Source organism: Electrophorus electricus, chromosome 1 (assembly GCF_041902795.1).
Source record: "Electrophorus electricus isolate QZ-2024a chromosome 1, ASM4190279v1, whole genome shotgun sequence".
NCBI lineage: Eukaryota > Metazoa > Chordata > Actinopteri > Gymnotiformes > Gymnotidae > Electrophorus > Electrophorus electricus.
The window spans coordinates 42,138,343-42,153,771 of NC_137497.1; the positions used below are offsets into that span (position 1 = coordinate 42,138,343).

At 39.4% G+C, this 15,429-nt stretch overlaps 1 protein-coding gene across 3 annotated transcripts; it reads right to left on the bottom strand.

Annotated features, from left to right (window-relative positions):
* Positions 1 to 606: 606 nt before the first annotated feature.
* Positions 607 to 15,296, bottom strand: zfhx2 (zinc finger homeobox 2). Of its 3 annotated transcripts, XM_027023939.3 has the most exons (6): positions 15,160 to 15,296; positions 8,639 to 8,797; positions 7,719 to 7,779; positions 6,128 to 7,573; positions 3,513 to 6,019; positions 607 to 3,262 (listed from the first exon to the last, which is right to left on the bottom strand). In XM_027023939.3, the coding sequence occupies exons 1-6, from the start codon at positions 15,163 to 15,165 to the stop codon at positions 2,888 to 2,890; spliced, it is 4,554 nt and encodes a 1,517-aa protein (XP_026879740.2). In that variant the 5' UTR covers positions 15,166 to 15,296; the 3' UTR covers positions 607 to 2,887. The 3 variants fall into 3 exon arrangements, with proteins under 3 accessions (XP_026879740.2, XP_026879739.2, XP_026879741.2); XM_027023938.3 differs by having other exon boundaries at positions 3,513 to 7,573; XM_027023940.3 differs by lacking the exon at positions 15,160 to 15,296 and adding an exon at positions 8,255 to 8,317 and having other exon boundaries at positions 3,513 to 7,573; positions 8,639 to 8,779.
* Between the last annotated feature and the right edge of the window lie 133 nt (positions 15,297 to 15,429).

Here is a 15,429-nt window from a genome sequence, read left to right on the forward strand (position 1 = left end):
ACAGTAAATCCTTGCTCGGCTATGCGGGAGAGTATATTTGAAAGGAAAGGAAATCTTTTAATTGTGAAATGTATCAATTTAAAAAGTTTTACCCAAAATTTAGCATCGAGGGCAACCAGTGAGTCTTACCTATATGAAAAATCCATGACAGCTTGTAATTTAATCAGCATTTATCCGTCACATAGTGGCTGGACCAAGGCAGGTGTGACTGAAACTAGTAGTTACACGATTAGGAGACTTTCGAGTTAAAAGAGCAATCCATTGTCTCCCATCCACTTTCATTTAAAACACCAACAGCAGCACATAATTTCCCCTGAAAGTAGGCAGGTAAATGCCTAATCACAATTTATCGGTTTCTGACTGGAACACACCTTAAAAAAAAAACAAAAAAACAACAAAAACAAAACAAAACAATGACACATTAAAGACTGACATACAAGAGTAGTTGGTAGATACCACTAACCAACAAGTAAATAAGCCTAGTTTTGTAAGAACAACATTCTGTATCAACACCCCATAGTAAATTGAGGGCTGGAGAGGAAATTTCACAATCCCACAAAATGATAAGGCAAAAAATCTTAAGAAAGGTTTATCAACAACCTTAACGCCACTAAATGAAGGTCAGTTTATTTTTGTATAAGAAAAAATGGAGCTCCAACACAAAATGAAGGTACAAGGAAGGAAAAACAAGCTTAAACGATAATCTAATATTTCATACAACACTGTCACCATCATTGCTCAGTATACCAAGACCATCTCAGTGAAGATAGAGATGCTATTAAAACCATTATGAATCAATAATAATCAAAACAGGGATGATAGTAATGAAAACAATAGCAAGTAGTAGTTATAACAAGTGATAAGTGTTAATGGAAAAACAAACAAAACATATAAAAAGCAGTTCTCTATACTACCTATCCACTTTGAACAGTGCAACACAATGTGATTCTGTTCCAGTAGCACTGCATCCAGCTCATGTTGAGTGAACACGAGCTGCAGCTTCACACCCGAGTGCTACAAAATAATTGCGCAGACGTTAAACACTCTGATTACACATCCAAGTGCTCCACCTTGTGTTGGCTGATGTGCACCTGCTTGTAGCTGAGTGCATCAAAAGTCCTGTTCTAACTCAAAGTGTCGAGGTGTGGGAAATCAGTCATGTTTTGCATTATAAACATCTCTCCCACTGTTTTATCCTTAAAATGCTTTTTGGTATTTTAATGACAGAAAGCAAGAGGAAGAATAACTTTGGAATACCACTTTCTTAATATAGTTCCTTTAAAAAAGTTATTTTTTAGTTTTGCATTTTGTTAAACTATTAATAGTAACATCATTAATAATAATTATAATATACAACTTAAAACCAAAATGACAATTCTCTTTAGTATTTCTTGTCCTTCAAATCGCACCTCCTTTTGCCCTGCGGAGTAGAGTCCATATCACAATGAATCATCACAGTGAGCTGAACCACCAAAGCTACCTCCTCTCTGGTCCCTAAGAGGAGGGTTGCACAAGTGTTGGGATAAGTCTACTGTGTATGACTACTACCCAGTACAAGTTCTCGGTTTGCAATCACATAAAATATTTTAACACAACGATGATGAAGAAAAAAAAAATGGTTCAGAAATTAAATGTTCACTCCCATATTCATTCAGAAAAAGGTTTGGTGTATACTGTAAATTAGCATTGTTTATATGGGTCATGCTAGGGCACAAGCTTGAAAATGAGAAGAAAAAAAAGGATAAGAGAAGTTATAATTTGATGTTTCATAAATGTATATCAAAATGATTTAAATTTTCTTTAACAGTATAGGACTGACTTTGGCTTTTTTTCTGATCCTTTTTATGTTTGACCATGTGCAGCTCATCAGGATTCTAAAAATCAAAACTAATAAACCAAACAGCAAAAGCTGGTAACACTTCAGTATAATCTGACATACAGTAATACATCACTATAAAACAAATGTTTGTTTAGAGCAATGTGAAAATTTTAAAAATGCTTCAAACCTTAAAATAAACAAAGTGCTGTATGATAATTTTGACATCTTAACCCTATGAAGCTCAAAGGAAGGTAGGATTGTCATGATGACAAATGGAGGAGCCATTGTCTCATTAACTTCCCTGTTTTTCTAGCATATTTGGATCCAGATCACTCTTGTGAATTTCCTTGGTTCCAGAAAACCATATGCACTTCATTATTTACTTCCAATCCCTAAACCTTCCAGTAGGTATTTGTACAGTTTAGACATATTTATGATGCATATCCATGATCTGATTCACTTAACCAGCTGTAAACCTCCTGCTTATGCCCAATGACTTTTTAACATTTCTGAAGAGACAATTTGATCAAGATAAGAGAACTCTGAAATGCTGATAAAATACAAAACATCTGGACAAAATTGAAGATCACTTGTCTCAAACAAAAGCAGTACCATTTACATAATGATTAATTCAAAGCGCTTTTGCTGAGTTTAAGGTGGTTCATCACTGGAATTTCTCCCAATCAGACTGAGTGTTGTGATTAAGGATGACAGGATAAAAAAACAAGCACAACAGGAACATATGTTTAAAATTGAGACAAAGCAGTGAAAACACATAACAGGACCGTTACTATGTAAGTATTTGCATGTCCAGTATAACCGTTTCATTGGATTATTTTTAGTGAAATGATGTGGTGGCAACAAGTCATTAAAATAAGTCCTGCTCAGAACCAAAGATTAATGTCCTGCTGACATCCAGCCAGGCAGCAGAAAACTGAAGAGCTCTCTGGGCCCGTAACAAGTTTGCAGGCTCCAAAAAACATCAGCTTGAAAGACAAGCACCTTTTTGTCTGTCTATTAAAAGCTTAAGAGCCTAGTGGGTCCACTACACCAGCTCAAGTCAATTTCTTAGCTGGTGCTGCTAGCTGGTGATGGGGAAGAAGACTGGCTCACAACACCAGTGGCTCCAGCAGCAGCTCCGCTGTTAGCCAAACCCACTGGCTGACCAAAGTTAGTGGTTCTCAGCGTGGCAAGATGCCGTGGAGAGAAGACATGGTCGCGTGCCGCTGCCCTGGACTCAAACTCCACATCGCAGACTTCACATTTGCCTCTTAGTGTCTCACGTCCTGCTGGCTGACCCACAGTGGGTGGTGGAGAAGGTTCCAGAACTGTCAGTTGTACTGGTTTAGGCAGAATTGGACGGTTGGCTCTGAGCGCACTGTACTGCAGGTAGCTGCCTGAACTGATGTCTACCTTCTTGGAAGGGTCGCTGGAGTTAGGAGACTGTATAATGGACAACAAGAGAGGACACTTAATTTCACCATCTTAATCAGCAGAATGCAGAGAAATCTAATGGGAAACCAAATATAGAGGTAAACTTTGTAAATTAATTAAATTCTAGTATGAATATTGAGGGTCCCACTGTCACAACAATGAAGTGGCATGCATGGTTTGGTTGAATGATTTACAGGACATGTTATGAGCTACATTTATTTGAACTTCCTGTCAATTTACAGAAATGAAATAAACTTACCAACTTCTCCTGTTGCAACCTCCAGCGTTTTTCCTTGGCACGAGTGTTTTGGAACCAGATCTGCACCACTTTAAGTGGGAGGCCGAGTTCCGTACCCACTGCTTCACACTCTAAAGCATTAGGGTGAGCGCAGGTCTCATAGCAAGACTGCAGGATGGACAGCTGCAAACAGTTCAGGTGTGTGCGAGGTCTCCTTGGAGTAGAGTGCTGCTGCACACAGGTCGTTTCTTTTTGGCTTTGACTGGATGTTGGTGTAGTGGGTGTCACAGAGGGTGCTACGACAGGCGGGGTAGTGAGCGAAGGCCGTGAGGTGCTCAGGCCCAGCTGTTCTCTGGAAAGGGTATTGATCTTGATTGGACCCTTTTGAGACCAGTAATTCAGCCCATTTTGTTTCTGTGACATTGCGGTGAAAGATTTGCCGATTTGTGTAGTGGGCACTTTTGGCACCATCCGTGGGGTTGCCACAGAACCAGGTTTTCCTTGATCATGACCAACCTTCTCATTGGTCTTGTCTGCTTCAGTGCGTTCCTCTGTCTTGTTCTTCGGGGGGGTTCGAGAGATAGCAGAGCTGCTGCTTAGCATAGAAGCTGAAACTGATGAGGCCTTGGGAGCTATTTTAACCATTGAAACTGCATTCACTGCTTCACTTTTGGTCTTGAATGCTGATGACGTACTGCTGGCGACAGTAGAAGAGGATGCTACCTCCTTTGGCTTACCAAGACCTTGGATGGGGATTTTCAGTGTTTCTTTGACCTCTTTAACCTTCTCTGTCTTTGGGGGGGCATTTCCAGTTTGTGTCTTAGAAGGGGTCCAGCTGGGATTTGTTGAGCTGGAGTTAGATTTTGGGGTACTTGAGAAAATGGGCTTAGCTAGTGGCCAAGTGAACTTTATAAGTGGTTTACCAACCGCCGCCAAAGTGCCATCACTGATGAAGCGCACCTCTCCCTTTCGTTCCCTAGCCCTCATATTTTGAAACCAAATCTGGACCACCTTCTTTGGAAGATGCACCCACTCTGATATTTGCTCAAATTCATGCTTTCCTGGGTTGGGATCTTTAAAATAACATCCATAGAGCACATCTAGCTGGTCAGCCTGAATGATAGTTCTAGACCTTCTCATATCCCTGAACCGTCGAGCATTAGGTCGTTTTTGTTCTCTTACCTTCTCTCGCTCACTCTCTTTCTCCTTCTCCATTAAGGAGGTATTCACTTTCTCTGCTGCTCTCATGAACACAGTGCTAGTCTTAGCCAAATTATTGCTGTTACCAAGGGTGCTGTTGCTGGAGTTTGAGATTGCAATGGCAGATTCAGGCTTCACTTGAACAACAATAAGACTTCCGTCTGCAGGGACCCCAACTGTTGTCGGCCTCAGTCCAAGACCATCAAGCAAATTGCTCTTTTGTATAGACGTTTTGCTACTTGATGAGACAGATGTGGATGTTGTAGAGCTGTGGCTCTTCCCAATGCTGAGATCCAGGGCAGACTCACAGTCGCTGCCATTGGATAAGAATTGGGTGGACTGTGAAAGAGAACCAATGGCTGGTGCATGAAGAGGGTCAGAGAATGGTGCGTGACTTCGAGCAACAGTTGCAGGATTTGTGAAGGCTCTGTCTCCTTCAGAAACACCAACTCCAACCACAGATGAGGGAACCGAGAGGACATAGGGACTGAATAACTGAGTGGAAAATTGGGCCAGTGAAAGGGAGAGGGGCAAGGAATGCAAGACTCCAGCTGGAAGACCTTGATGGTCAAGTGCAACTGAAAGAGGAGTCGGGGGGTCTGCTTGTGCTTCTAGCTGAAGATCAAGATCAGCATCTTGCCTCTCCTTTTTGCACTCCAACTCTTCCTTATCCATCTCCCTCTTTCTCTTTTTCTTTTTTGCAGTCTGATCATCATCATCCTCATCCTCTGCATCTGAAAGAAAGACCGTTGTGGATCGGAGAACCTTTCCTCCACCACCTGACTTTTCGCCCGATGTATCGACATGTGATGACTGTTTAGCTGGGCTACCTGGCTCTTCTTTCAATGAACTACTTTGACTCTCCTCATCTGTCACAATAACAGATGTATAGAATTCTTCGTTTTCGGAGTCAGAGGTCAAACACGAGTCTCCTTGGTTTTCCTTATCTGTCTTTTCACTATGTCTTTCTGCGCTGGTAGACAGATCCATTGCATGACTGCTTGCAGCTGATGGACTCTGCCCATATTCACTTTCATCTATCATTAGAGCACCTTCATCATCTTCGGTACTTCCTTCACCCTCGTCATGATCCATGCCTTCTGCACTTTGCCTGTCTTTGGCACGACGGGCATCCAACAGCCATCTTCGTACCTCCTCCTCAGACAGCCCTACCTCCCTGCCAAGTGCTTCGCAGTCTTCTCTTGGTGGACTAGCTGCATCAGCCTCATTTCGTGACTCCAGAAAGGCCCACAGCACCTGAGACTGAAACTCAGTTAGAACCGGAGGGCCTGAGGACAAGTATGGACGAACTTTAGCACTCCTATGGCCTGAGGAAATTAAGGCATGGTTAATGTTCGAGGGGTTGCATTTTGCAACATTAGATTTTAATTCAGATCTGTTAACAGTATGTTTATGGTTGTGTATGGGACACTTACTCGATTCAGTTAGACATGATGATGGGATTTGGATTGTTGAAGCTTTATTTGCATCGATATTTAGAATTCTTTTTGCATTTTCCTCTACACTCACCCCTTCGTCTGTGCTCTCCATATCCATTTTGTCTTTCTCCTGCTCTTTGTTACCACACTCTACAATATCTTCAACTTTACTCTCACACTTCAAATTGTGGCACGCTAATTTATGCTCCACCTTGCTACAAACATTTTTTACAGAAAAATCCTCATCTGTCCAGGTACCGTCTGCCTTCTGTGGCACCTGTTGATCGCTAGGCTCCTGCTTAATCTCATTTTTCACTTTTGCTGCAACCCCCTTTACAGCCACGTCATCATTCTCCTCTGACGTCTTCTGAGTCATGTTGGAGAGTCCAAAGGCAGCCCACTGACTTTGCAAACCACTAAGTCCTTGGGCCAAGAGAGCCTGCTGTGATGCACTAAGACCCAGAACTGGAACAGTCTGCTGCAAAAGCTGTTTAGGAGACTCTGGGTTTGGACTCTGGGCTTGGAGTCCATTCAGGATAAGGGGCATAAGCATCTGAGGCTGTGGTATTAGCTGAGGGGTTGCTGTGCCTGCTGTGGTACCTGCTCCAGCAGCAAAAAGAGAGGGAAGGATAGAGTGCGGAAGAGAGTTTGGACTAGAGGTTAGAAGAGTGAGAAAAGCAGACACCGCCTGCGCTGACGCCACTGGAGAGGAGAGCAGTGAGGGAGCTGGCTGAGACTGGACCTGCTCTCCATCTTTGGTCATTGCTGGAGACGCAGGCAGGCTTGCTTGCGTGACACAATTACTGGTTGTGGCATAAGCTAACTGTGAGGCATTACTCACAGTGGTGGCTGCTAGGTTTGCCACCATGCCTCCACTTCCTGCATTCGTTGTAGAATTAGTGGCAGCATTTCCAGCACTCCTGCTGCGACTCTGGTGCAATACAGATTTTAAATGACTTTCCAGGGTGATAGCATGATTGTAAGAGACACGACACACAGCACACTGGTATGGTTTGTTGGAGACGTACGGGCGAGAAAGAAATGGGGTTGAGGGATCATTTTCATTCCCTGCTCCCGTTCTCATCCTTTGGATATGGGTAGTCGAATTATAGTGTACGCTCAATGCGGATCTAGTGGGAAAGAACTCCAGGCAGGCATGACACTTGAATGGACGGTTAACGTCACCTTCGCCACTTTTATCAGTGGATTTGTCATTGGTGACAGATGCTTCTGGTGTTCTTACAGACTGGGTAACATTCTCTTGATCCGATTCCAAGGCTCCCCAGTCACTCTCCTCATTTTTCACTCCTCCCATTTCATCACCCATCTCTTTTTCTTGGGAAGAACCATCTTTGTCACTTGCATCAGTAGATTCACCATCAATCTGAGAAGCCATTAACGGGGATTTGGTGTTTTCTAAACACTTCTGCTGTGATATGCCATCTTTCAAGGAATAGAAAAGAAAAGAATGTCATTTTTCTGACAAAACAATTACAATCTTTCATTTCTATAGTGATTAATGAGTGAGGCAATTATATCCAAGTGTAAAAAATGTAAAAGCCTGTTGTGGAATATAACCTAAACTCACTGGTATCATTTTGAGCACTGGATTCTCTGTTTTCATCACTGGAATTGTGCACTGGAGCTGCCTAATGAGGAATGAAAAAAAAAAAAAAAAAAAGAAGAAAAAGTTTAATACCACCATGAATTAATAACTGCCAGGAATAAACAGTATTAAGTCCTACTTATTATTGGTTGGCTGATATATTGGATATTAGGTATTGGCCAATATAACAGACAATGCTGATCCCAATGAAGACACAGAGGATTTGTGTTATGTTAGTATCATTAAAAAAAAACAAAGAAATGTGAATTTGCTTATAATTTTCTATACCCAATTTAGGCAAATTATTGATTCTTTTATTCAGTTAGGTGTGCTGAAAAATTAAATATGCACATGAAGCTATAGTCAGCAGGTTTATTAACAGACAAGACAGACATACTTGGTCCTACTTATTAAATTGATAATTAGCTAAGTGTTTGTTTACGATACGTTAACTCAGGTAATGTCCATTTTATGCACCTAAACATGGTGAATGATATGTCAAAAAGGGGCTGACGCACTGTGCTCTGGGCTAACCACCTTGTTCCCTCAGCCAATGTAGTTCAACTCAGGTTTTGTGGGTTCTAAAACACAGTACAGATTTTGCTTGTTCTATTTCATTTGTGGCAGTGTTTTATACCCTGTTCCTTAGTTCTTACTTGACAATGTCATATGTTTGTTGTTTAACTTGCATGCTATAAACATTTCTATAACGTTTCATTATGTTGGGTTATTAATTGTTCTTAAAAGGCCCATGTTGAAGTACAATAAAATACTGGCTTTATATCGGTCATCAGACACTGTTCTCTAAAAATTGGTATTGGCCCTCAAGACACCCATATCCATAAACCACTAATGTTTATAACAGTAAAAATATAAATGAGAATAAATAAACAAACACTCACAATGTCCAGGAGCTTATCAAGACAAGCAGGAAGCACACTATGTTTCTCGGTCAGATGCAAAGCGAGGGCATCACGGTCTATTTGACCTTGCTGACACAAGGGACACAACCACAGTGACCCCCAATCACTGTCACCACCCATAGTCTCTCCCAGCTCCTCCTGAAACCACAAAGAAACAACCATCAAAACAAGCAGAGCAAAGTACGTTCCCATCCTAATGCCACATCAAAACATTGTTCTGTTTTAGGTTTTTTCCCCCATTTATTTATTTATTTATTTATTTTTACAGTTTCTCATCACTGGTGTAGAAGATATGGATACTAGTGATCATCACTAGATTACACAGGGACAATTGGGATATTCATGAAGCCTATCCTCATTACACGGGTGTATTTGCGGCCCACTGCTGACACAGACGGGTGCAGCTTCAATCTGCATTTCACCCTCCTTTAGGTTAATGTGGAAAATGTGCTGTGCACAGCAATAAGCAGAGAACCTCTCTGTCTCATATCACACTGCTTACATGATTCCAAAAGAGAATCAAAAATAATTTTCATTATGTGAGAGACTTTGCAGGAGTGATATTGGCAAATAATAAATGTACATTCCTTAATCAGCCCGAGTTCCTTTTTGCATAGCAGAACAGTAATTACAATGTTATCAACTGCACAAGCAACCTCAAGGAAGAACGTTTCTCATACACTGCTGTCTAACCCAATGTAACCCATACTTGTATTGCATAAACTTTCCAAGGAATGTCTTTAATGAAATACTGAGCCCAAGAGACATTTAATATTACTTTTATACCGCACTATTTTGACAAATGTATAAAAGGGAGACAGACTATAATAAGAGGTGTACACTGACAGTATAACTCCGTAATCAGGTAAAAGAGGCATGTTGGCCTACTTCAAACTACAGAAATGTAACTTTCAGAAACTGATTTATACAGTCATCTTAAAGCATGTACACTTTAAATACTTCTGCAGCCAGATGGTGGAATTACTCAAAAGGATTACTAAAAGAAGATTTTCTTATTGTGGCCAGAACAATAACAGACTATAATGAACACTAAATCAGGGACATGCAAGTCTTGTTATTGGTGGTTAATCTATCAGATTAGTTTACTAGAGGTGTTTTTATTGCTCCATCTAATCATTCTAGTCTCAAAGTTGCAGTAATTCCTGATTGGGACACTCCAAAGGTAATGATAGAGTAGAGCCAAAAATTATTTAAAATGGTTATTTTTCCAATATACAGAAATAAATTAGTCACCAGTTACTTCTGGTTATTTCTAGCACACATATGGGATAATGTCACACCATAAGCAACTACTGGCTGGGACAGATTGATGTATTTTTAAAAAATTCAATTACACCAAATCTATGGCCCACCACTATTTTGCTTATTGCGTTCATTACTTCCAGGGCTAAAAACTGAGATGTTTCATGTGCTTTGGGGATTCTGAATTCTATGGCCATTTTATCAAATGAAACTCTCTACAGTTGTCAGTATACTGCTGCACAGTGAAATTTCTCTCAAATCTGGAGGAATTTTCAATGTTTCTGCACTGTGGACACCTTTAGTTATATTTTATTATATACATTACATTTATAACTACATAACATTTATAACTTATACACACCATGTGCCATGACACTGCATGATTTCTCCACTGAAGGTGAGAGAGAATGTTTTGTATGGTCTGTGACGCTTTTTTTTTTTTGCTCCACAAGTTAACCATTTATGTGCGTAAATTTCCATAAACTCTCATCATGCTATTCTCATACTTTTTAATGCATGACATACAAGAAAATAACATTAGCCTACTTCGACATGTTCAGCAAGGATACAAATAATTTGATTTCTTTTGGATATTTTAGCTACTTCTAAAAAAAAAAATATTATATATATATATATATATATATATATATATATATATATATATATATAGGGCTGTCGGTCTACTTTATCCCTATTACAAGGAATTAACATTACAATCCAAAAAAAAAGAATACAATTGTTCATGGGGCTAGACTAAGAGGAGTGCTGCATGTTTCATGTGTACAGGTGTGAACGGTGTGTTGGAGAAGCCTGCTGGGCTTCTCATGGCATAGTAATGTATTACCCGACATGAAGTATGACCTGAATTCCTCCTCTGTACATAAAAGCAGTGTTTTCTGCCTTGACATCAATACCTAATAACTACATACACGCATAAACGTACATTTGAATTTAACTATCCATTATATTTTTATATGTGGCTATTTTATAGATGCAACATATACAGAGCAAAATAACTAATTGCATTTCACATTATGACCAAAATATACCAGAGCCCATTGTGTTAAATCTCAGTGGAAATGTGTTGTTTTTTTTTGTTGGTTTTTTTTTTTGTTTTTTTAACAACAACAACAACCTTATTTACAACAGCCTTCTTGAAGAGCAAGTTAAATGTGACAGCATTCCTATTAAGCAAAGACTTATGAAACACACACGCTTTGAACAAACTACATCTTTAGTGACCCTTGATTTTAATTTATTCAGCTCGTCTGAAGTTAGAACCCTTCATTATCTACCCATTCTGCATCCATTTTCTTTCTAACTGATGGTGGAATTCTAGAGTTAGAATCCTCATAATTTTTCAGGACGGACAAGACAGACACGCACTTCCAGAACAACGCTTACTTTTAAATTTGTTTCGATATCCTTCTTGTGCAACAACAAAAGTAAAAAAAAACAAAAAAACACGACAATTCATTCATGTCTTTAGAAACAACATAGCAAAAAACTAATTATATATCTCCAAAAATAGGAAGTGTGTAGAGTACAGATCATGCATTACCTCACCATGTCAAAATCCAGATTCTAGCAAAGTCACAAACAATTTTAACATCATCTTGTACTCATAATAGCAGGATGAAGGTGGTGAACACCAACACGTGCTGTTATTTGTATGGCCTTATGTGAAATGCCTGTAATACATAAATGCTTAACAGTGCAGTCAGTTAAAGTGGAGCAAAAGAAAGTCTCACTCTACCATCAAGAACTGTTCGTTACCATCAAAATGTAACAGAAAAACACAGTGGATATTTATCTTAGTGGGAAGTTGCATGAAATATATCCTGTTCAAATGTTATTTGCTTTATTTTTGGTAACAGATGTACAGTCCTAACTCACTGTTATTGCTCTCATGACCAACATCTGATATTTACTCAGCTAGTAAGGTGCATAATGCATTATAGTCACTATGGCTAGCACTCCAAAGACATTCTACTGAAAAATATTAGCTGTTTAACATCAGAAGAGATTAGTGAAGTGTTCTGATTATTAATTACTCTTATGAAAACTAAAAACTCTCTCAGTGCCAAATTCTTAAGTTCTTGATAGACGGCAAACTTTTGAACGGCAGCACAACTTGGTGGTACAATTCCCATATTGCATCATGCAGCCTAAGAATTTTGTGATCAATTTTCAGGGTTCACATTCATTTCTTCAGTAAGACCAGCCAGCTACAAAGCAACTCAAAATAAAGACGCCAATAAATAATTGTGATGCAAATTGTGACATTCCTCAGGTCATACACAGCAGTCTTTACCTGAGGGGAATCATTTCTGTATGTCCAATAGCTGCATCTTATTAATACAAAGCAGTATAAAGCACATTGGAACATTAATTGGACTCAGTGGGCTGTTTACTATTACTAGTTAATATAACATCATAACACATGTATAAATGTATTAAGACAAAAAGGTAAATTAAAGGATGTCAAATATGTACAAATGATATATACAACAGTGGCATATATACATATAATCTAATACTCCATTGATAAATGGAACAGAAGTATCCAATGTGACAATAAGTATCATATCTGTCACATAGGCTTCACCACTTCTTCAAATTACACCTTTTTCCTCCCCCAGATAAGGTTAAGCTACACGGCATAAAAGATCATTTATATTTTTCTTATTCACACATGCAATTTCATTCATATAAAGAATGCTCATAATAGACAGTTTCTTCCAACTGGTCAGCCTGTAAGAGACGCGTCACCTTTTTAAAAGTTTTTGATGCAAGTTATTACATGGTAACTATTTTATGCAATAATTTGTATTGTAGACCTGCACTACAGCATTTACTACATAGAAATAATAAGTATACAATAAAATTTGGCATTTACTAAATCCACCTTTAACCTGCCCACAAATTCAGTAGAAAATATAATTACCTGTACTGCTGCACATACTAGTCCTTTATTGTAAAAGAGGAAATGTTGTACTACAGAGCAAAATATGCTCATCTACCAGATAAGGGCGCTGGCCAAGCATTGAAGACAATTTTAGCATGACTGGTAGTTCTCACATAGGACAAACTCTGGTTACAACTGACTCCTATGCAAGGCAAAATTTATGCAGGCATGGTAGGCAGATGTGGTAGGCAACTCCCAAACATACAGTAAACTCCAACAACTTTCTCAGGACATGTACCTAAATATCTCACATGAGTACCAAGATTATTGAGCATCAAGATTATCATCATATCACCAAATATATCCTGTTTGCAAATTTTCTCTCAAGTTTTACAATTAAAAAAAAATCCCACAAGGACTAATTTGTTAATGTGTTGTTTGTGTTCTTAATAACAATGCAACAACCTAATAAACCAATGTTGACATGGTGACTTTAATCTGCCTCCAGGTAACGTTGGGTCAATGTTATCATGAATCTCCAATTAAAATCAGATCTGACTATACCAGGCCAGGCCACAGGTGAAAACGCCACAACTGCACTACTAGGATAACCGATTCACATCGATCCACATTGCTACGGATAAACAAACAAATAAAGGGTCTATTTCAGCAACCCAGTAATAATTGTGTGCAAATATAAAGCAGTGTCACTTAAATGAATAGTCAACCTATCTAAACAGCGGGAGTCCGGGGAGGCCGTGGGCTTGTCTATCAAACAGCACGCATTGATATGATTAGAATCACGTCAGCATACTGCCGCCACTTGTCAAGACCTTTTGATTAAAAACTCATCAGGTCTACATCCAGCTCATCATCATTTTACTGCAGCATAATGTCGCTTTAAAATAAATAAATAAATAAACAAACATACATTCGTCGACTAAACAGAATTTTAAAAAATTATAAACACGGAAATATAACTTCAATATAAACTGTGTAAAAAAAATGTACAGAATTTTGCTTTTACACACAAAAATATGCATGATGCAACTGTTTTGAAGACCAAATGCCAACAGTCCCCATTTGCAGTAGTCTGCTAGCTATGTCTCCCTGGTCCTGCACTCCTAAATAAAAGTACTATGAACTAGTCCTGAAAGTCTAAAACGGCACACAAAAACATTGCTTACGTCGCACTTCACACATTTCAACTTTACTGGCGATCCTGTGGTGACCATAACTCTTAATAATTTCGTTAATTAACGAACAGCCCTCATTAGCAAGACTCACGTTGGTGTTGAATCAATTAGCAGGGCAGCTAGCTTGTCCTGCTAGCAACGTCGCAAGAAAGTGCAAGCTGGGCTACGGCTCCAATTAGCCCGAAAATGACAAAAATGCCACTGAAGTACAATGAATTGCAATCAGTTACTCGATTCCAACTTTGATAAAAGCAGTATTGTCGAATTTGTGATATTTTAATTAGCGTTTCGATATTTAACAAAAGAGTCAAATTATCTGCCAACATTCGTGGCACCTCACCTAGCCAGCTAAAAACTAAACAAATTTACTAACGTTAAGCTAACTAATTATTCATCGCGTATCAAGCTATGAAACCCAATTTAACTTGGAAATAAAGACAGAAATTGGAGCACAGGCGGACATATTGTACATCAAACCCGCATATCGCTCGTCATTACGCGAGAAACAAAGTCAAGTAAAATGCACTAATTGAATTTTGTAAATAGGCTTTATCCCACTCATTTACGACCGCGGCCTTGATTAGTGTCCTTATCCCACAGATTGTAGCCTGTTGGTCGGGCATCCAGATATACACCGCCCGCCGTCTGCTCAACAACGGAAATTGAGGCCTACATCGACTAAGCTATTTAATTAATGAATTTGGATTCCTTTAACAGATGTGTGGGGGAAAAATACGTTTACTAGCCACCTTCCTTCATTGCTTAACAAATCCGAGCCATGCCATTCGATGTCTAATTTCATAATTTAGAGCAAAACAACATAATACTGATAAACATTAACTATATTTTTTTAACGATTGCGGCGCACGATAATTAACGACAGGATTAAACGCTACGAGAAGAGCTACGTGCACACAACGGATGGTGGAGCGAAAGGGAGACGAAGGCAGAAAAGTTTGGAATTTAAGGTCCGAAATCCAACTAAATTCACAGCTTAAAATTACACACGCCGCAGAATTAGTCTTGCTTTTGACATGATTAAGTTCACGGCGCCCTGGACCGCAAGTTCCCTGCTTAATTTAGCCACAGCCGTCGTTTAATTAACACTACAGCAATTAGCTTAATGCGTTTACCTGCATGGTCAGGACTCCGGCGCACGCTTCCTCTCGCTCTTTAAAACTGAAAAGTTTTCTCCGTCTCTCTCCCTCTCTCTCTCTCTCTCTCTCACTCACTCTCTCTCTCTCCCTCCCTCCCTCTCTCTCTCGCTCGCTCTTGCTCTTCTCTCTCCTCTAGTAAACACACAACAGCACCCCCCAAAGCTGACCGCTGACATTCAACGAGGATGTATTTAGTAACAGCCTACCGAATAACTCGGCTGAGATTAAAGCGTTTGAATTTTAAAA

What these genes read in the sequence shown, in the direction of transcription:
- zfhx2 (XM_027023938.3), bottom strand. An exon ending in TTGATAAGCTCCTGGACATT is followed by an intron (nt 7,780 to 8,638) that starts GTGAGTGTTTGT and finishes ATTCCTCATTAG; the next exon opens with GCAGCTCCAGTGCACAATTC. An exon ending in GGTTGCAACAGGAGAAGTTG is followed by an intron (nt 3,263 to 3,512) that starts GTAAGTTTATTT and finishes TCCATTATACAG; the next exon opens with TCTCCTAACTCCAGCGACCC.